At 36.3% G+C, this 24,099-nt stretch overlaps 1 protein-coding gene across 4 annotated transcripts in view; it reads right to left on the bottom strand.

The window, feature by feature from the left end:
* Positions 1 to 1,693: 1,693 nt before the first annotated feature.
* Positions 1,694 to 24,099, bottom strand: part of LOC144970195 (uncharacterized) — a 172,408-nt gene continuing 150,002 nt past the window's right edge. For 2 of the 4 annotated variants that reach the window (XM_078909583.1, XM_078909584.1), the window contains 5 exons: positions 21,132 to 21,169; positions 19,618 to 20,129; positions 17,254 to 17,486; positions 8,291 to 8,337; positions 1,694 to 7,375 (listed from right to left, as the gene is read on the bottom strand). In XM_078909583.1, the coding sequence (XP_078765709.1) occupies positions 5,501 to 7,375; positions 8,291 to 8,337; positions 17,254 to 17,486; positions 19,618 to 20,129; positions 21,132 to 21,169 (2,705 nt within the window). In that variant the 3' untranslated portion in view covers positions 1,694 to 5,500. The remainder of the gene's footprint in view (positions 7,376 to 8,290; positions 8,338 to 17,253; positions 17,487 to 19,617; positions 20,130 to 21,131; positions 21,170 to 24,099) is intronic. The other 2 variants (XM_078909585.1, XM_078909586.1) reach the window with 2 other exon arrangements.

Here is a 24,099-nt window from a genome sequence, read left to right as displayed (position 1 = left end):
TCTCAAAAATGATCGATTAAAAAGGACTTAGGCGATACCTCAAAGTAGGCAGTACTGGAGATCCAAGTGGGCTCCAGATGGATTAAAGGACAAGTGGGCGATACCACAGATAGATTAAAAGGACAAACGCACGATACCGCATTATAAAAAGGTTTTCCAAAACTTATTTGTGTCACTAGCTTAAGAAAATGGAAAAGTAAAAACAATTCTAGAATTACAATTTAAAGCAAACAAGAAAAAGTAAGATAAAGGTTGTTTATTTGTTTTAAAGGATTTTACGGCGCTTGCAATGCATTTAGGTAGCTCCGGTAAAAAGGAAGAAAATGAAATAGCAAAAGGTTCTAGAATTACAATTAAAGCAGTCAAGTAAGACAAAGGGGAATTGGTGCAAATAGGGAACACTTGTCGATTCCAAGAGCACACCATCAGTGTAGGTACTTGGTTAAAGATCACCTTAATGTCTCATCCTGACAAAAGCACATGTCCCCACTAAGAGGAACATACTCAAATGTTTACAAATCATAATATATGTACAGTGCATAACAGAGATAATTTACAAGACAAAAATATCGTCCCCCAAAACTCTTATCTATACTTTTGACTGTTTCCCCCAAATTCGCATATCTCCCAAACTGGTATATCAGTTAAAAGGGAGTTTGGGATAAAAATAGGTAGAAGTGGCTAAAATATGGGAGGCCGCATTTTTAATGCAAGCTGGGTTGAAAAAAATGGGTAGAAATCAGGATCATTGCAGAAAATAAAATGGAGGACACATTTCAATGATTTGTAAAGGGAAATAGCCTTGATAAAGTTTATCTTAATAAGCATTTCACTTTCTGATTGAATGTCTCCTTATCAAAGATATTGATTCAATTTTGCTTTTACTTAACACTATCTCTGTAACAAATAGTGAAAGTATGAATACGATATATGCCATGCTTACATGCATAATTTTATGCAAATCCTCAAAACATATTAGAAACATATTAGTGAAAAAAGGGTGTCATTTAAACAAGTGACATCTAATAAAGAAATGGTTAAAAAATCAACCAGAGTTGGCCATCACACACTATCACATTTGTACCAGCGAATTCCCGACTTTCAGACTCCCTGAAAAATTCCCTACTTTTTCCTCGACTTGCTGGGGACCCTGTAACAAGTAATCATCTGATATTAACGAGATACAGCGTATAACGTGTGATGCGAAAGGTGAATTATATTGTAGACAAATACCCAGACTACCGGCTGGAATGTATAGATAACAATAATTGACAGAGTTAGACATGGGCCAGCCAAAGAAATTCGAAGACAATTATTACTTTCAGAATCTATGAGAATAACAGTAATGAATAATAAAGAAAAGTTTTGGTATCCAGATAGGCTAAAAAAAAATAATAATGGAGTTTTCAAGAGATGGACGCTGACAAAAATATAATAATAACCAGGTTTGATCTGATGTGTTGACAACTTGGTTAAGTTAAGATAAAAATGACGATGATTTGTAATTGACATCTTTATTATCATGATGATGTAATTCCGTACAGATTGGGCTGAGCCTCAAACAAACAGAACATTAACGATTTCAAATATGAAAAGCTTCCTAAAACATTAATCAGGAATCTCAAATTCGGATATATATATATATATATATATATATATATATATATATATATATATATATATATATATATATATATATATCCTCAAAGTATAATGTTGTCGATAAATCAATGATATTGGAGACGTTTGCCTCAAGTCGCAATTCTACAGTACAACCTGGGACATTAAGTAATATATAATATAGGATATAATAATGAAGGATTCAAATACTGAATTAGTTATTTTTGAATTTCGAGACTAGAAAGTGGTAATAGAGCGTTATCCACCTTATCGATAATGCTTGAAGTCAAGGAATTCACTTCGCGTGAATCTAGAATTTGATAAATTGACTTATCCCATAAGGTTTCTGGTTGATTTTAGGGACCTTTACCCCACTTGCAATACTTTCAGGTCATATTTATGCCAAGAGGAAATATGGTTGAAATCTGACAGAAAAAGATTATGGTCACGTTATCTACCGAATACAGCCATTCAGCGCTATTATTGTTATAATCTCCACATGGTAGACTTCTTAAATTTATTACAAAACAGTTATTGTTCATGAAATGTGTTTATATAGAATGTATAAGTGAAACAAATGTCATGTCAGGAAAAAAATGACCTTTCAACATTAACACATTAAAACAAAGTCTCATCTCACAAGTTGTATCGATTGATTAAATAATCAAGAATATGAAGTTTTATCAGATGAACTAATAGTGACATTTATGTTACACTTCATGAAATCACTTATAAAACGCGTAGTCCAACGTGTACGTACATGCAGGTCTGACATCTGAACCCACTTATGGGCCTAGATTAACATTGTTGGAATGGACAATATTTTGCGTCACTTTTTGAGATTTCCATTACAACAATGAGCCCATAAGGAATTGGGTTATCAGACCAGTAAATAAGTGCATGTCGGTGTAGTCTAATCAAAAGGAAAGGAAGAAGGTGCGTGATATCGTTTATGAGAATAGATACCCAATGTTGGCTCAGGACTAATTTCATATTTAAAAAAAAAAATTAAAAGTGGTGTCGCAAGTTCAAACTAATGAAATTGGACTTGAAACACTAAACAGTAGGATGATTGTTATCAATTTTCTTCACCTTTCTACACAATTAATTTGAATAACATCCGGTGCCATTTGCCTTTAATAACGTACATTACTTATGAAGAAAGAGCCGTCACCAAAAATTAAGTTGATTAATATGACAACGATAACCTAAATTTGCCTTTTAAAACTTTACGGCCCCAGTTCCTGGTAGAAGTGAACATGATAACTTTTAAAAAATGATTACTTCTTATCTCCCTGGGGGGTGGGGGGGGGGGGGGGGTCATGTTTTATGTCTAACGCTGATAAAAACTGTCTGCTTTCCTCAGGAACTCATTTTATAGAGATTCATCAAGGATTATCTATTTGTGGATGAAACATCTATGCAACGTCAAACAGAAGATCTTGTGGATTGTAGGTGCAATATAAAACATGAATGGAACAAAGCACTTGAACAACGGGTTTTCTTGTCTTTAAATTTTTTTTTTTCGATCAACAAACTTTCTAAAACATGTTACCAATATCATTTAAACATGAAGCCTTTGCATATTGATAGATTGCCAAATTTGATTTTTAAAAAACTTACTGTATTTACTTTGAAGTCAGTGAATAGGCAAACTATCAATGACCGATTATCTTTGTTGTTGTTGATAGTTTTAAACAACATGCCAATGTAGGCAACAATATTTAAAAACGGAGCCAGGTGTGATATGCCTAGAATCAACGTGCACATCTGTGAAGGTCTGATAACCAAACGCAATTATGGTCTTGTTTAACATTGTAATCTTTTTCGTTGTGTTGAGAGTATTCCCAATACAATAATGAGACAATAATGAGCCAATAACAATAAATTGGGTTCTCAGACCTGCAAATATCTGCACATTGATTTTACATGTCGTTTAAAAATGTTAATAACTTCATACTGTCAAAACCTACATACATTAAATTTTATGATATGTTTTTTCTCACACCCGAAAAGTGGGAAAGTGAATAAAAGGATGGGGAAGATTGTTTTTCAATATGCGAGTTGAAAGACGTTTTCCAGATGTATATCATAATTTCAGAATTGGATTCGGGTGCTTAAATCACATTTCCATTTCACTACAAATATCGCTGTATTATTTTATAACAGTTTCAGTCGAAGCAGAACGAAAAATAAACAGAGGAATCAAGCAAACATCAATTAGCTTTAGATCAGCCGTACTGATCATTAAAAAGTCAATAGCCTACACTTTTCAAAGACATCGTAAAAAATAATATTAACTTAATGCTCAGTTTAAACAAACTTAAAATGCTTTGCATTTGTGTTGAGTGATCCCAGACTAGACACGGAATAATGTATTTAATAAAAATCTGAAAGTTAAGTATTGAGATGTAAACTATCTAGGAACGCAAGCAGCAGGATGTATTGATAGAAAAATAATTAAAACAAAATAAAATCGTTCTTAAATTATCAGCCAATGTAGTGGGAATGGGTCAAAAATTATATAGCACTATAACTTTTATTTTGGCGGTTTAACTTTAAATGAATCAACAACTAAATCACAAATGGACAACTTCAAACGTAAGTAATATGAACAAGTATGTCATTATCACGGTACTGGTCAAAGAACTATAAATATAAATATACTCATAACATTTTATGAAACATAATAAACAAATAAAAATCAAACGAAAAACAAAAACAAAATCATTAAAAACAAACGAACGAAAGCCAAAAACCACGATCATGTTAATAGTTAATGCTATAAAGCAACAGAAAAAAAAAAATCAAAATAAAATAAGGTAAAACAATAGCAAAAAAAAAATAAAATAAAAAAATAAAGCAACACACATCGGATCAGGCAATCAGACATCTAATGGACGAACAGTTTGTTGAAATAGTGACAATAAGGGTTGTGATAAGGTCAATGGCGTAGGCAGTTACAGGGTAGGTAATTTTATCATATCAATTGCATCTTTAGAATGAATTGATGGACCAAAATCAAAGGTCGCCATTCGCAAATACAGTATTAATCATACCAATAGAGCAGTATAGTATTACAGTTTTAGTTTTTCTTTCAACAAAACAACGACAAGAACAGTTTTTGGTGCAGGCATGTATGACATTAGATTTAAAAAAAAAATGATCACAATTTGCACAAAAATCATCATGGCTAATTCTAGTCATTTGACTGACCCGTTGTTTATTTTGCATCATACGTTGCCTTCACATTCAGAGCAGTGACACTCTATGCAGTCACGATTCGATCAATCCTGCATCTGTAATAGGACGAGTCCAAAATCCGAACAGATGAGAAGACACACAACAGATATGCTTTCGTTTTAGATAAATAATTGATAATTAAGAAGCCTCAATAATTCAAACATTCATTGTTTGGAATATTGGGGAGCGACTGTCAGTTGGAGAATTCCGCCTTAAGTCGTTCACAACGGTTGTTTTAAAATTATCTACCAGTTCTGCTTTTCACAATAATACAGTCAAACAACAAACAAAAACAAAAATGAAATAAGTACTGATCAAAGCATCTGGATAAAACATGATTATTTAAGACGTTCATGGAACTGATTCTCCTCGTTGTGAGAAAAACAATAAATATTGGGAGAAGTAGGCACTTGATGATATTTAAAAAAAAAGTCGAATGGAAGTAGGATCAAGAAAACTGTTGTTTTGATTTCTGACCCTGAAGTCCATAATGATATTTTTTTTCTCATTGTCGTAAGAGTTCATTTAAGTGCAAACATTTGAAACTAAGCGTATTTTACACACACGTGGTTCCATTGAAGAACCACGTGTATTGGCTCATGAAATATCATCTATAATGTGACTTTTATTTTGACTATTATTGTGCTGCCACTGACGGTACTACCAAGCCTGGCTGTTGCTGAAAGGTCTGGGATGGAAAGGAGGGCGACGTGTATGAAGCAGGACTGACCATGTACATGACTGGCCCCTGAGGAGAGGGGTTGGCGGTGCTACCTGTTGGAGTAGACGGATACACATACATGTACTGACTTGTTGGAGCGTTCCGAGAGACCCCAGATTGAGGAGACGTGTTATCACAAGGCACTGAGACAGGTGGAGGGGGAACAAATGTCTGAGGTGCAGAGCCATCGACAGACATCGGAGACTGTATGACACTATGGGGTTTGCAGTAGGCAGCATAAGGAATGTAGGAGTTGGTGTTGGAGTTAGAGGGTGGGGCATGGTGATTAAGTGACATAGGATTCGCCAGACTTAAGCTAAGCGGTTTAGATGGTTTGACTCGGGTGTCCAGACTGGTATTGGCGGATAAAGGGGGAGGCATGGGCTTTGTGAGAGAGGACAGGGGAGGAGGATACAATGTGGTTGACGAGGGAGAAGCGTCCACGGGAGGTGGAGGGATGGAAGGATGGGGTGGGAATGGAGGAGGGGGCATAGGGATTGATTGCATTTGCTGGGAGGGTCTGGCATACACCACTGATGTCTGGGGGAGGTAGGATGGGGAGGAGGTTGAAGACGGTGAAGTGTTTGAGTAGACTATGATAGTAGGACAGGACTGGGTGGATGGAGCTGCTATTGGAGGTCCTGTTGGGGGCACAAACATTTGAGATGGATTGGGACCACCATTCGTGTAATCTCCAACGGGGCACATGGTCAGGTCATCAGCCACAAAGGTCACAGTTGAATCATTTCCTTGGCCTGGCACAAAGCAGTTGGCGTTGGCATTAAGTGGCTGTTGTGCTTGAGGGAGGGCCACAGTTGATTGTTGAAACTCGTCTGGCTGATAGTAGACGATGTCAAATGGTTGAGTTGGCGGGAGGGTGGGGGTGGCACTGGGCTGCATGTAGATTGGTTGTCCCTCACACCGTGCTTTGGCTGCTCTAGTCTCTGATAAGAGAGTCTGGAACCGCTGAGGGATTTCCTTAATGGGTTTGATCAATTTATGATTGCCATACATGTAGTAGCGCCTTTTGCCGCGTGGTTTCATCACCTCTATGCCAGAGGACAAATTGTCAGTAGTCGTGGAGTCGACAAATTCATTGTCTTGAGCACTTACCGGTGACAAGTCAGTGCATTCGCTGGGACATCCACTGTCACCATCACTTCCAACATCCATATGCTCCCCTCCTCCTCCGTCACCACCTTTGTATTCTTCCTCATCACTTTTACTCACCTTCATTTCTTCTTTTTTTCTCTCATTCTCCCCACCACCACCACCATTACACCCAAGCTTGTCCTCCAAACTGTTCTTAACAATCACACCACCACCAATGTCATCATTTGTAGCGATGTTTGAAGACATTTTGCTATTTTTAGAATCCGCAGAAAGAGACAAGTGTTTTGAATCTTTGACATGTTTATTCTTCCCCTCCACGCCATCACCAGATTTGAATTTACTGACCACACTCGCGCTAGTACTAGTAGAAGAGGAAACACAGTTGTCAGAACTAAAACGATTCTCACCATTCAGTCCCTGGTAAGGCTGAGATGTGGCGGCAACAGGAACGTATCGGCCAACGGTAGGAGATGTATTATTGTGTTGCTGAGACTGTTGTTGACCTTGACAATGACCTCCCGGGTTGGAGGCAAGCATGGGAAGGGGGATGTTGCAGTAGTTCCCGTTGGTGTCGGTAGTGGTGATAGAGTTGTGTTGAGGTAGGTACATAGCACCAGGCATAGTGTTGTACCCACCATTGGCCATCGGCGTGTTGGGATGAGAGGGCATGTGGTAATACTGTGGACAGATGAAACATGACGAGCGGTTTTAATAGGGAGGAACCTTGAGGTTCATCTTTGTTATAATATATATATATATATATATATATATATATATATATATATATATATATATATATATATATATATGTGTGTGTGTGTGTGTGTGTGTTTTATTTCAAAGAAATACATTATTGGAGCAAGCAATGCCATCTGAATATTATTTTAAACGAAAATGATATTCAAATAACTTGTTTATTCCTGAAGGACAATTGAATTTTACAGCAATGCAGGGACGCCAACAAAAAAATGTACCGCTTAATACTTAATTAATACTTAATACTTTATCATTTTCTTTAAAAAGACGCAATGCACCTGGGCGCAGGTCTAAATATCATAACAGCTAACTTTGCTTTTTTCAAATTCTCCGATCATGTAAGGTCTTAGGGATTGCTATTCTCTGGACATAGCGTTTTTCTTTGCAATCAAGCTCGGACTTTACATCATGGTGGAGTGTGGTCATTGACATCAACTTCCTTGTGCACATGAGGGGCGGGGGTACCCATAGCCCTCTAGACGCTTTAGGGAGGGGGGGGGGGGGATCGTATTCAAACAGCAGTAATTGCAATTCAGCATAATATAACTAATGCCTGTAATCCAGACTGCTTAAATCATAATTTTCATTACTAGAACTATTACAATTCATACGGGTTGATTTAATTATCAGCTGTATAACTGAAATTATTTTATTTATTTAATCATTTTGTTACGCATCCTATGTTTATTTTTGTGTACGAGGGTGTGAGAGTGAGCAAAAAAATGTGATGTTAAATATCCACACACACACACACAAACACACGAGAGAGAGAGAGGGAGAGAGAGAGAGAGAGAGAGAGAGAGAGAGAGAGGGGGGGGGGGGTGTCAAGAGACTCACCTCAACACCTGTGTTGGTCAGATACCGTAACTGAGAGCTGTTTTCTTCTGGAAATGATTGAAGGAATACAAATAATTATTTATACAACTACTACTAATACGGCAGCAGACTTGTATTTTGTGGTTATCAATTTTGCACAATTATTTTCACCGTTTTCCAACAGATTCTGTTGAGCTTCAGTTGCTGAATCACAATTCTAACAGTGATGTCAGGCCGCATGAACCAGGAAAAAGAAAATATAAAAATCATAATGCTTACAAATTAACCATTATACGTGACTGGCAACTCTTATGTTACACCAGCAAAAATTTACCCCCCCCCCCCCCCCCCCCGAAAAAACAGAATAAAATTAACTAAGAAAGAAATAGATGTGGGGATAGGGAAAAAAAGAAAAGAAAAACTAAAGAAAAGAAAACTAAGAAAAGAAAACTAGAACAGAGGTAGGAACCCTCCCTCCCCCCCCCCCCTCCCAAAAAAAAAAACCCAAAAAAACCCAACAAAAGCAACAACAAAAAAGCAAAACAAAGCGGATTGAATAAATATAGTAAATTAACAAATAAAGAAATAATAATAATAATAAAAAAAAAGAAGTTAAGCAACGTCACATGAAGTCGATTTTTATTCATATTTGTTAACATGAAATCTTGCCATTTATTTATACACTTATTTTCCTGGTATTTTTACTTTTTCAAATGTACAACGGCTTGGCAAGGACTAACCGAATACCAGTGAATCCGACCAAGACTACATAAAATGATAAAAAAATAAAAATATACAAGTTTGGTGTTTTTGTTGATGTTTATGTTATGTGAATGAATTAGTTCGATGATCAATGGAGATCTAAATGCAAAAAAAAACATCGCAATAAGATGATTGGTCTTTAGAAAGGCCGGTTTCGATAACTGGAGCTGACTGATGATTTGTTCTAGTTTGCTGAGAGAAATATTTCGCTGTCTAGTCTTTGCTTGTGAATCTTTTTCAGTGCCCTTTGTTCTTTACTGTTCATTATCTATATAAATGATCTGCCTGATACTATAAATTCTAAATGCAAAATTTTTGCTGATGACACCAAAATTTATGCACTAACATTAGTTAAAGATATCTTACAAAATGATATAAATTCACTGTACTATTGGTCTGAAAATTGGCAGCTTTATTTCAATATTACTAGTAGAGTGCTGCACATTGGTAGGTCTAACCCGTTATTCTCCAATTACATATGTTACAATAACATGACTATTATGTCAACTACATGCTCAGAAAGTCATTAAGTCATATTATTGTCACATATGTAATTGGAGAATAAAGGATTAGATCTACATCTTTGATAATAAATTGTGTTTTGATGAACATATATGTGATTGTATAAAAACAGCGAACAAGGTTGTAGGAATTATATACAGACGCTTTAGCTATCTTGATTTTAAAACGTTTGTCCAACTTTATAAGTCTTTCATAAGACCTTGTCTAGAGTATGGAACTAATATTTGGAGTCCCTTATTTGTTTTGTTTTGTTTGTTTTTAAGGGTTTTACGGCGCTTGCAACACATTAAGGCCATATCAGCGCCAGTAAAAAGGAAGAAAATGGGACAGTAAAAAGTTCTAGATTTACAATTAAAGCATCCAAGAATAAGGGAGACAAAGGGGAATTGGTTCAAATAGGGAACAGATGTAGATTCCAAGAGCACACTATCAGTAAACTTAGTTTGAGATCACCTAAATTCTCATCCAGACACAAGCACAGGTCCCCACGCAGAGGAACACACTCAAATGTTTACAAATCATATATAATACATAAACAAAACATAATACAGTGCATAACAGAGAGATGATTTACAAGGAAATAAATATCATCTCCCAAAACTAACATTTGACTGTTTCCCTCCCAGCCAGGACAAAACCAAGTAATCTCATTCCAAGACAAAGACAGAAAGCATGTTGGAAAACAGACATAGGGGGATAGAAGACACAATATGTACCTCCCTGCCCACTATAGGAGGTCAGGAACCCCACCCAGGAGTCCCTTATTTAAGGCAGTCTGTTAACATTGAGCAATGTAACAAAGACGCGTATAGAGAGACTTACCTGACATCAGACACTATCCTAAATAAAGATTAAAGTATCTAAATTCCTTCCTAAAAATATAGACTCGTTGCAAAGGCTTTACAAAAAAATTATAACATTATTAAAATAATCAGCATGTTTCAAACACAAGGGAGATAAGTTTAACGATATTATCCTGAAAATGTAATTCGTACACAACAGGAAATCTAATTTCAAGGACTGTTAAATTGGAACGTAATCAAAGCTGATACAAATTTCAAATTCAATCTATCTTAAATGATGATAAGATTTAAAATTAAATTTGCATTGACAAATAATGAACATGACATGATACCTTCAAATGAAATTAAAGATAAATTATGCATTACAAATGACATAGTGACATAATTAATGTATTGAAATGTAATTCTCAAAAAAGAAAATAATCTAATTAAAGACTAGTGACATTGATAAAATTACACAAAAAAGTTTTAAACATTCATTAATACTTAAGAATGCCATGATAATGACTAAACTTTAATTGTTTTCAAATGTAAATTCTGATAATCAAATATGTATAGGTAATTAGAATTGATATGACACTTATAATGAAGAAATATCCATCATCTTAAATATTGATAATTATATAGACAAAGTCATGCATTCAGATTAAGAGACATGCCTAAGTATCGATACGTATACTTAGACTGTTTCATTAATCTAAAAACAGGGGTTTACTTTTAATTATATTGACAGCTCATAATTTAACTAACGGGTAATTTCTTCTTTTCGTATTCATACTAGCGATAAATCTAATCACCTCCTCAATAAAAACCCCAGAAACAAAACAATAACAAAAACACACAAAAAATCCTCACAAAACAATAAAACCTAAAAACAATAATTGGTAAACCAAAGCAAGCACACCACATCAAAATCAAAACAAAAACAAGGGAAACCATTTTTTTAAAAAGCAAAGCATAAAAAAAATCCCCCCCCCCCCCCCCCCCCAAAAAAAAAAACAACAACAAAAAAAAAAGTAAAAAAAAACCAAACAAATACAGACAAAAACATTGAACAATCGACAATATGAATACAAACAAAATCAAAGCACAACAACAAACAACCTCCCCCCCCCCAAAAAAAAAATACAAAACCCAAACAAATACAACCAAACAATACCCCCCCCCCCCCCCCCAAAAAACAAAAGTATAACAACAAAAAAAAAACCCCAACAAAACAACAAACTAGACTTTGAGCGTTGTTGGCGCGTCGTGTGACCCACATAATGGAATGTGAGTAAGGCATTGGTCGTCCCACACCTCACACCCATCCGGGTCTAAAGCAATTCGTTAAATTGTGAACTTGTTAATTTCAACAAGCATAATTTGTATGCATACGGGTCTGAGATTCATTACATATGAGATTTGAAAAGGGTTTACAACAACAAAAGTTAAATGGACCACCATGGATTCTTTGGTTAACACAGTAATCACAAATAAAGACATGGGGACTCCTAATAAATACGATTTAGATTACTAAACATTTCGTAGTGTGTGGGTAACCACTTAATATTATGAATGAAGTTTTTACTTGTGAGACATTTTTATTTAAAAGCAAAGCTGAGGGTAACATCTGTTACGTTTTATAGTTGTGTGTGTAAGGGCACGGAAGTGGATATTTTATTCCAGAACATTATGCTCTTACGTTTTAATAAAGGGTGTCTTTTTTACTTAATAAGGCAACGTATTAATGGAATAACTAGGTATCATTACATATAAAGCTAAGCTTGATTGGTTATAATCGGGCCAACTGACCAGAACTAGGGAAGTAACGAGCATACAACTCGGAAAGTAAACTATGCATAACTCCAGACCAGAAAAAGAAACATAATAATATTATGATTACTAAAAGAAATCAAACCTTTGCGATGTTTTATTTCATTTATTATTTTTAAAAATCCTTGTTCCTGTTAGGAAGTTTGTTATCTTGATCTGGGAAATGAGCAGCAAAGAGGTTGCTATCATTATGCCCATTATCCGAAATATGTGTGAAACGTAAATGATATAATATATACATTAGACACATTCATTAGCATTTTTCTTTCGGAATATATATTATTTTAAGGGTTTTACGGCGCTTGCAACAAATCAAGGTCATATCAGATGTAGATTCCAAGAGCACACTGCCAAAGTACTTAGTTTGAGATCGTATAAAAGTCTCATCCAGACAGAAGCACAGGTCCCCACTATGAGGAATACACTCAAATGTTTTACAAATCCTATATAATATGTAACCAAAACATAATACAGTGCATAACAGAGAGATGCTTTACAAGACAAAAAATATAATCTCCTAAAATTCTTAATATACATTTGACTGCTTCCCTCCCAGTAAGGGTATCCGGTCAGGGCCAGGACAAAACCGAGTAATCTCATCCCAAGACAAAGACAGAAAGCATGATGGAAAACAGAAATAGAGGGATAGAAGACACCGTAAGTGCCTCCCTGCCCACTATGGGAGGTCATGAACCCCATCCATATATATATTAACTTTCACATTTTGAACCCGTCCTGACTGGTGAGCGTTTGGATGATATTTTGGAATGTATTTATGAAAAAAAAACAAAAAAAAACTTTATTAGTCTTTTGCAAAATGCTGCCTTAATAAATCAAAATGAATTTTATTGCTTTTAGGGAAGTTGTCTACTTAATTAGTAGCATAATCATTATCATCGTTGTTATAATATACCAATATGCATTTTAAAAAAAAACCTTATACGTTTGTGTGCTCAAAGCTCAGAAATTTTCAGTAATTAGTGAAATAATTATGGTTTCAAATATTCAGAGAAAATTAAAAATTAATCTAAAAATAACTTTTCTACTTAAAATATTATAACAATAATGATAATTTTTTATAAAGAGCAAGGCCTCATTCTAGATTTTCAATAATTGTTCTTCCGTCCTGTCTTGGGTATTTTTTATCTCGAACCATAGCAATTCTAAATATATCTAGATAGTAGGTCATGTTGATAACGAACAAAGCTCTATGAAGTAATTGATATTTGGCTGGTTTTAAAGACAACGGAAAAGTTACTTCGGCACTGTTTTTAAAATTAAATATATTATGAGTTCTCTTTTATTTATAGATAATTCAGTCTTTAGGATTGTAAGGTTTAAAATGAACACTGACGTTGGATGTTGAACGAATCTTGGTGGGGAGAGAGGGGGGGGGGGGAGAAGAGAGAGAGAGAAAGAGAGAGAGAGATAGATAAAGAGAGAGAGAGAGAGAGAGAGAGAGAGAGAGAGAGAGAGAGAGAGAGGGAGAGAGAGAGAGAGAAAGAATAGGTCCTGAAACTTGTTGGGATAGCCCTCTTGTCTTCATAATCGTTCATATTTATCAAAATTTTACAATATTATGAGAGAAAAAATCTTGCAAATAAAGTAGTAAACGGAGGTCAATAATTAATCTTTGTTTTTGATGCATATAACACCGTTATCAGTTTTAAACACTCACATAGAAATAAAGAATCGTTTAACAAATCCACGAAATGTCACAATCTCACTCTATAACATAAAAACAACACTACAAATTGTGAGTTATGGCCTATTTCTCTCCAACCCAGGAATCGAGTTACCCGTACAACGGGATAATTCAAGCTTGAAATGATGAATAATGTGCTGTGATGTGACAACATGAACAATTAAGTATATTTATGAACAATAGATAAACTAAATCATACTCTATCTCAGTTCCTATGGAAATTCAAAGCAAATGACACACAGGAGTTTACGAATTTATCCTTGATAAAATGGTATATTGTGTTCCAGATTATAGGGTGTTACGAGTAAAACAATGGCAATGTTATTTTCAACGAGAGACAATAATATTCTACGAAACAAAGACACATGCACACACAAACATGCACGCACCCCCCCCCCCCCTCCTCCCCCTTTCTCTCTCTCTTCTCACCCCAGGAAACAAGAAAAAAAATAATCCAATTTTTACAAATATTAGCACACACGCACGCACGAACATACACACAAGCACACACACACACACACACACACACACGTGGCGCAATAAATACAATAGGACCCAGTTTCGAACCCCATAAGCAAATTTATTTCATGGGCATTCGGCAGGATCATTGACAAAAGTCTCTTAGTGCATGGTTAACTCCTCTTGAAATCTTAGGTTTAGTCAAAGCATTACCTAGATTTATTTATATATGTCTAGCCAACAAAAGGGTTGTATTAACTCACCCAATCCTAGAGATTTTGCTACTTTTCAGAATTGAAAAAAAAATGAGAATTGAGCATATACATAGATAGTTTTATTCAACTAGCATTACCATGTCAAAACTAAAAACATTAGCTTTGATACTACGCCTATAATTTGTCTCAGAAAAATGTAATAAATAGGCACGGGGTAAAATTGACCCAGGTAAACTACGGATATAGATAGTATGCAGATGACGTCACTCAGGCCTTTGTTATTGTTTTTGCCATCCGCGTTTGTGAGTTGTTCTCACTAAACTGTATTAACCAGACTATAAAAGTTCATGGTTACACAGAGTTTGCGTGTTGGTCCGTTATACTTCCGGATGGCAATGTTGTGAACTCCTTGGCCAAGCGCATTCTATCTATAGTCGGTGTTAGGGTTGAGTGAGTTAAAACAGGTACTGTAAATATTTGTGAAATATCATATTCAACCGGCTATGTGGTCTTGAGGTATGACACTCGCTTTCGGATCGGAAGGTTCTCGCTCGGGGCATAATTTACTACTTGGACAAGGTTCTCTACTCCCATTGTCTCAATGTACTTCGGTGTAAAATGAGTACCTGGACGTTAACAGCGTTGTCTCTGTCGGAAAAATGCAATATTGCCTATCTGGCGTCATGTTTCAGTCAATATGTTTCGTGTTGCTGTTGGTCAGGGACCCCTTGTAAAGTGCTTTGAGAACGTTTAGAGGATAGTATTGCTGTCTCTAAATTATAATGCTCTAAAACAAATGAATATGCAATTACGAATTTGAAACATCACATGGGATTATAAGAGAAAAAATATAGGTCAATAGATATCAATATTCCAAATAACAAAATTATTAATACAAGTTTCATCAACTCTGTTAATGCGTTATGTGATGGGCGTGCTCAACAGCTAAACTGTGATTTTAAGTATACCAGCTGAATAGCACGGCATTAATCCATCGCGTGTTTACTTTGGCGAATTAGTAACACCAGACCAAATCAAATATAGACAACAAATAAAAATACGACTAACGATACATACGGGAGTCGAGTCGGGACGTAATTTCACCATGGATGAAAAGACACGAGGGAAATTATTATGAACATCACATTTAATCTACATAATACAATCCATAATCAAAATATATATGAATACTACGTACCCAATTTCATGTCATAGTAAATTGTAGGTCATGCGGGAGCTATTTAAAGAAACGTTGGGCGAGGCGCTTTGTAGAATTTAAGGAAATAGGTGGGATAGAACTTAAATCGAGGGCGCTTTTTGTTGTCCCCAACACTATCTCTGTTACGCTATCATACCCTTGTACAACAACGATCCAGTATAATATAATACACTAAATCACATTCAAGACACACACACACACAAAGACATGCACACACACACAGACACATGCACACACACAGGCACATACACACACACACACCTACCACACACACCCAATATCACACTCTGCATTTTCTATCTGGGTCTCTACTTATCTCAATTCATTATTAGCTATACCCCTCTCTCTCACTCTCTCTCTCTCTCTCTCTCTCTCTCTCTCACTCTCTATCTGTTTTTATGTTTTGTTTTTAAGGAGTTTACGGGGCTTGCAACACATTTAGGTCACATCAGCGCCAGTAAAAAGGATGATAATTGGATTGTAAAAATATGCTAGATGTACTATTAAAAGGACTTGAGAAAAAAGTAAGACGAAGGGGAATAGTACAAATTGGGAACAGATGTAGATTCCAAGAGCACATTATCAGTAGTTAGTTTGAGATTACCTAAATGTTTCACCCAGTCACCAGCACAAGATCCCACAAAGAGGAATACATTCAAATGTTAACAAATCATGTTAAGATAAAAAAAAATAAAAAGTTCAATCATCTCCCAAAACTAAAACTATACATTCAACTGTTTCCCTCCTCAGCCAAGGACTCCGGCCAGGGTCAGGACAAAACTTAGTAATCTCATTCCAAGACAATGACAGAAAACAATTGGAAAACATATACAGGGAGATAGAAGACACAGCAAGTACCTCCTTGCCCACCATGAGAGGTCGGGAACCCCACCCAGTCTCTCTCTCTCTTTGAAGGTAAGGAGGTATCTTATTTGGTAGAGCTCTCAACTAAAAAGCAAAGGAATCAGTTTAAATCCCGTTCCAGTACCTAAAGGTCTTGATTATTAAGTTCTTACTCCGCCCAGCAGTGATCGGTAAGCCAGTCTTTTATCTAGGGAAGAGTACTTTGTGATAATCCAAATGGTGGCTAGCAACCGCTACATCAGTCAGTCTATCAATGAACTCCGGCTCCATGGGCATTACGCTATGAAAGACTGACACACACACACTCTCTCCCCCTCCTCCCTCTCTTTGTTGGACGAAAATAATACTTTGTTGTGTCACACACACAAACACAAAAAAAAAAACACCAGCCACACACATAAGACTCGTATGTTTAAACACACACACACACACACACACACACACACACACACAGAGAGAGAGAATAGAACGTGTGTATTTATATGAGAGAGAGAGAGAGAGAGAGAGAGAGAGAGAGAGAGAGAGAGAGAGAGAGAGAGAGAGAGAGAGAGAGAGAGAGAGAGAGAGAGAGAGAGAGAGAGAGAGAGAGAGAGAGAGAGGTGTTTTGCGTTGCTACTCACCAGCATTTTCCTGTGACGGGGCCCAGGCTACATTAACCTGTCCCATTGAGGCCCCATAAGGCAAGGCCACCATAGGCATGACAAACATGGGGCCTTGTGCAGATTGCGCTGGGTTAGCCATAATGTAGTCTGGATTGTTGTTGGATGGGGCGGCTGGACTGACGCCTACCAAAAAACCAGTGTAAGGGTCGCCGACAAAAAATTGAAAGTGGGATAGGCCTGATGTTGTGGTGCTGAAAGGAGTTCGAGAAAAGAAAATGAAAATAACGATGATGATGTGATAATGATAATAAATAATAATAATAATAATAATAATAATAATAATAATAATAATAATAATAATAATAATAATAATATAATAATAATAGTATAGCTACAGTAGTAGTAGAGCAGTAGTAGTAGTAGTAGTAGTAGTAGTAGAGTAGTAGTGTAGTATAGTAGTAGTAGTAGTAGAAGTGTAGTAGTAATGTAGTAGTATAGTAGTAATGTATGTTGTATTGTAAGTTTAGCTTAACCTAAGTATTCAGCAGTAGTAGAATAGTAGTAAGTAAGTAGTAGTAGTAGTAGTAGTAGTAGTAGTAGTAGTAGTAGTAGTATTGTAGTAGAAGTGGTGGTAGTAATGGTAGTAGTAATAGTAGTAATGGTTTGTTTTGTTTGTTTTTAAGGGTTTTACGGCGCTTGGAACACACTAAGGTCCTATCAGCGCCAGTAAAAAGGAAGAAAATGGGATAGTAAAAAGTTCTAGAATTACAAGAAAAGATAAGACAAAAGGGAATTGGTTCAAATAGGAAACAGATGTATATTCCAAGAGCATACTATCAGTGTAGCCTACTTAGTTTGAGATCACCAAAAAGTCTCATCCAGACACAAGAACTGGTCCCTAGTAAGAGGAATACACTCAAATGTTTACAAATCATATATAATATGTAAACAAAACATAACACAGAGCATAACAGAGAGATGATTTACAAGGAAAAAAAATATCATCTCCCAAAACTAACAAATTTGACTGTTTCCCTCTCAGCCAGAGTATCAGGCCAGAGCCAGGACAAAACCAAGTAATCTTATACCAAGACAAAGACAGAAAGCATGTTGGAAAACATATAGGGGACACAGTAAGTGCCTTCCTGCCCATTATGGGAGGTCAGGAACCCCACCCAGGTAGTAATGGTGGTGGTAGTAGTAGTAGTAGTAGTAGTAGTAGTAGTAGTAGTAGTAGTAGTAGTAGTAGTAGTAGTAGTAATAGTAGTGGTAGTAGTAGCAGTAGTGGTAGTAGTAGTATTAGTCGTCGTAGTAGTAGTAGTAATAGTAGTGGTCGAAGTAGTAATAGACAATAATAATAATAATAATAATAATAATAAATAATAATAATAATAATAATAATAATAATAATAATAATAATAATAATAATAATAATAATAATAATAAAAAATAATAATTGTAATAACAATTTAAAAAAACAATCTCTCCACACAAAATACAACAAACAAATTCCAAGAGCATACTACAATTGTGCATAGTTTGAATACATAGTGGAATACTCTCAAATGCTTACAGTATAAATTCAAAACAACACATATCTATAATAATACATAACGGAGACATGATTTACAAGGGAAAAAAATATCATCTCCCAAAACAATAACTATACATTTGACTGTTTCCCTCCCAGCCAAGGACTCCGGCCAGGACCAGGACAAAACCATGTAATCTTATTCCAAGACAAAGGCAAAGGCAAATTGGAAAACACCTTTAGAGGGATAGAAGACACAGCGAGTGCCTCCCTGCACACTATGGGAGGTCAGGAACCCCACCCAGGGTAAATTCCGATATCCAACGATATTTTCATTGATTTCACGTAGTACACCATGAATCAAAAATGTAAGAAACAAGGCTCAATTCAACTTAACGCTATGAATATCCCCCCCCCCCCCCACCCCGTTATTTTGCCTTTCATGTAGACACCTAGATTAAGAAATTATAGACCCGTCCAATACATCGGGAAATCCCGACATAGGAACTTTTATCCGAAAATCGACATGAATATAGATTATATAAATCAAAAATTAGATCAATCTCCAACCCCCCCCCCCCCCCCCCCCCCCCAAAAAAAAAATAAGAAATTTTTTTTGAAAATATACAAAATTAAAAAAACAAAACAACAACAACAAAAAACACCAAAACAAAACAAAACAACAAACCTATACTAATAAACAAAATTTAAAAGAAACAAACCAAAAAACAAAACAAAAACCCAAATATATCTACAAACTGAAACAAAGAAATCAAACAAAAAACAAACATACAAAAAAAAAAACCCCACTAGAACAAAATAAAACAAAAGCAATGATAAAGTTTCATTACCTAGCGGTGTTAGAATTCCAGGAATGTTCCAGATAGTCGGCGACGCCGGTAGCTTTTATCTCTGTATCGTGAGCGGGATAACCAGCGTTGGTGGTAATGTCCGGTATCCCACCTGGTTCCAAGAAAACCTGACTTGGGCTATAATTATCAGCGATACAGTATTGGCTGTTGTCGCAGAGAGGTTGAGAATTGTGAGAATGGTGATAAGGTTGGATACAATTGTGGTGGTACGAATCTGTAGGAAGTTTGGCGAATTCCTGGTTGGTCGATAATGTATTGGAGTAGTGTACGAGGTCTAGCTGGGTTTTTGGGTACAACTGGTGCTGGTGGTTGTCGTTTAGTGGGGACAGGGGTATGCCTTGGGGTAGCGGAGAATTCTGAGAAATGATATACGTTGAAGGGGATGGCGTGTACGGACGTGGTGGAGGTAGCGGGACTGGTTGTGTTCTCGGATGATCACGATTTTGGCTGTTGGCAGCCGTCTGGTCACTCACAACAAGAGCAGTGGATGTCTGCGGGGATGACAATGTAAATGGATCACATTTTAAAAAAAGAACAGAAAAAAAAACAAAAAACAAACAAACAAAAACCCCATAAAAAAACAAAACAACCCCACCCCCCCCCCCCCCCCCCCCCCCCCCCCCCAAAAAAAAATCAAACAAAAAACAAAAAACAAAAACACACACAAACCCAATAAGAAAATGAAAACACCCCCCTCTCTACAAAAAGCAAAGAAATCATAGTGACTTAAAGCATCGACCAGTATTAGTCAGGGTAATTTGGATGATAAAAAGTGAATAATACCGTCAAAGTATGAAATTGGGTTGAATTTATATGTTTTATCAGGTGCAAATGATAACTTTCTCTATAGTGACACAACCCAAAAGCTGACAGTTTTGGTCTTTGAACTCAACCAAACAAAACAAAGTTGTGTTGAGGTGCTCGAAACTATCTACTCCACTACCTGGACCAGCAACCAACTTAAAGTGTGGAATATTGTAAATGCATTCTTATTACAAAAAATATGATCCTCAGCACTTGAAAGATTTTCGGGTCATAAAGTTCCTGATGAAAGGTACCTGATCAAATAAACTAGACAGGAGTAGCTGCAAACAGCAATGTACTTTGGAAACTATGCATTAAAACTTTATACAGACACTGGAATTGGGGTCTTGATTTATACGTTAACAATGTCATGTTTGAGGCGCGCGCACAGACACACACACACACACAAGACAGGGAGGGGATAGCGAGTAGGAGAGAGAAATATAGTAAACATTGGCGAGAGGGGAGATATATGAGAGAGAGAGAGAGAGAGAGAGAGAGAGAGAGAGAGAGAGAGAGAGAAGAGAAAGAGAGAGAGAGAGAGAGAGAGAGAGAAGAGAGAGAGAGAGAGAGAGAGAGAAATAGAGAGAGAAAGAGAGAGAGAAATAGAGAGAGAGAGAGAGAGAGAGAGAGAGAGAGAGAGAGAGAGAGAGAGAGAGAGAGAGAGAGAGAGAATCTTAATTATTTACCTTTCGTCTTCTGCCTCTTTTCTGGAACCGCACGAGATCTGTTGAATGTGACAAAGAAACAAGCAGGTTGACCAAGCTGGTGCGATTAAATAAAAAGCAGTGAACACAATAGGCTACGCTACGTAAAACTTGATCGCACTTTACTTTCATAAAGATCTCAAAACGTGTTGTATGAAACAGTGTCAGACAAAGCAGAGAGAAACATGCAAGAACAAAAAAAAAAAGAAAGAAGAAAATAAACATTCTAAATTGCCAGCCTGTCCTGACTGTGGAAACCGTCTTTCACATCTTCTTGTTGGTAAATGTGTGATGACAAGCAATTTGGTAACGACATGCCTGCCACGCCATTTTTGTATAAAAATGCCAATTGCAAAATAGTATGGTGACCGAACTGTACGTATTTGCAGGTTAGATAACCCAAATTTATATGGGCACATTTTCTTTTTGGTGATGGAAACACTCTCGAACCAACACAAAATATTGTCCATTACAACTATGTACAATATGTTAAATCCAAGTCCATAACTGCATTTTGTAATCAGGCCTGCAAATATGTGCACGTCGATGGTGACCCATCATGACGATCTGGTATTATGTCGGAATGAATTAAATTGATATATCCAGTTTACCGTTCAAATAAGGATATTAATTTAAGAAATTAAGGAGCAGGCATCGGTGTACGATACATGTCTGAACAAGTGTGTATGAAAGATGTCAGACAAAGCAAGAAAGAAAATACCATCCCAAAAAATCAATCGACCTCGGCTGGGGATTGAACCCCAGACCTTCTGAACCCCAGTCGAGGTTTTTTGGGATGGTATTTTTCTTTCTTACTTTGTCTGGCACCTTTCATACACACTTGTTCAGATCTTTAAGGACATCTTTAAGGACATTAATTATTTTAAAAAAAGTTTAATAGACAGAATCTCCCTCTTCAATAAAGGAATTTATTTTATCTAAAATTTACTGTTAATCGTGCAATTTCATATTAAGTATCTCATTTATCTTGACATAATACTGTTTCGAGACGATGAGTCACATTCAACAATTCATTCTAAGTAACCGGTGAAAATGCAAAGGGATTGAATTAAAAATTTGAATGCCTAGCGATAGCAGTCTTTCTTGTGACGAAGGAACGAATTAATTGTAAAAGTAAATAACATATATATATATAACATATATTGTTTACAAGGTGCCAGAAAGGGAGGAGAAGAGCACATACACTCCTGTTGTTAAATTTCGACTAAATTGTGTGACAAGAATTTGTTTGTTCAATAAAAAAAAATATAAAAGGAAATATTTAGGTCAGTTAAAATGGGAAGATTTTGGAATATTCCATCGATTATAGAACTATAATTTAGCCGTATTGAGAGAATGTAATTGCTACCGAATTATGTCCCTTGGTTGGTGACAAAATAATTATTACAAGAAAGAAAACGCACGAAACTGCCATCTTAGCGTTTGTGAGTTTCGATCATTCGTAGAAACCATCAAGCTGCAAGCTACACAAGACCAAATATGTTGCCATGAATATATTTTAGACATATTTAAATAGAGGGACGATACGTTGATAAACGTTTGTGGTGGAGAAACCGTAATTGAAAAATGAGAGTTTAACATGAACTTCTTGTAAATGGATTTTCTACGACATCATTGGAGTAACTATTTCCTCATAGCAGGGTTTAACAAAACAATATGGGGACCACGAGTCTAAATGACAGAAAACCAAAATTGACTGCTTCCGAATTTCAAGAAGAAGAGATGGACATTAAAATGTGTGCATACCAAGAAACAGAATTATATTATTTCTACGGTAAATAATTGGAAGTTGAGACTGCTTGCAGGAGTTTATTCCGGTTTGTTTGAGGCAGAACGCACTGCAAAAACTGATTGAGATCGATAAGAGCAATATATCCGCCAGATCCATTAGTGTATCAAATAGAAGGGGAGGGTGGAGGGGGTGCGCAATTTGACCAATCCAGAGAAGGGGAGGGGGGGGGGGGAGCATTTTGGACATTTTCTAATTTAGGTGAGACGAGGCGTGATGTTAAAATGGTGTTCTTTCAATCATAATATATACTTCAAGTAAAATAACAGCAACAGCTTTTTGGGGCTTTTCATTTGTTTTATTTTCCCTTTTGGTAAATTTTCATTGGCACATTTAGTGAGCTGAAATATACTTGAAGGGGGATTGCGAATAAGCTTGGGGAAGGGGGGGGGGGGGGGGATTCAGTGACAAATAGACGGATTGAGGGGAAAGGGGGGGGGGGGGGGGGGGGGCGTCGATTTTTAACAAAAGAGAAAGTTGCAATATCACTGCGGGGTGTACTGGGAGGCTAGAAAAATTTTAATGTACGTAATGCTATCAACCAGATCCACCCCTCCCCTCCGTCCTTTATCCCGTGCTCTACACACTGAATTACCGATCCTCTCAATCATCTTTTGACTTCAGTAAAAGCAGTTATTTAAGACCACCCATATCATAATATTATAAAAAGAATTATGGAAAAAAAATCCAAACCACAAAATCCATGAGCAATTATTATAAGCATCGTGCATGCAACAAATCCAATGGTCAGAACAGAACACGCTCTTAGACATCATGCATTTTACACCACTCTGAATTCTTAATATCAATACATAGTCCTTTTTTTCTTTGTGTTTTTACGATCCATTAAACGCCTTGAGTGGGGTATGCACAAAGACGAAGAATGACAGATATACATCACCATGTTATAGCTTCATCATTCAATAATGAATCTATGGAGCTATCCTGATAGATACACCACTCTAACTATTCGTGTGAATAAAAGGTTAACGTGAAGGTGACAAACCAGCGACTACATTAGAGTGTGGCGAAAGAGAAAAAGCTTTTTTTCTAACAAATTCACAGAGAAGTGTGTCTCATATTCTCATTAGCTCAACCAGGCATATTTTCCACTCAACCCTATCATGAGGATCAAACAAT

Source organism: Berghia stephanieae, chromosome 4 (assembly GCF_034508935.2).
Source record: "Berghia stephanieae isolate SIO BIC M18660-M18661 chromosome 4, UCSD_Bste_1.3, whole genome shotgun sequence".
NCBI lineage: Eukaryota > Metazoa > Mollusca > Gastropoda > Nudibranchia > Aeolidiidae > Berghia > Berghia stephanieae.
Note: the sequence above shows the minus strand (reverse complement) of the source record. Positions and strands in the feature narration are given on the sequence as shown.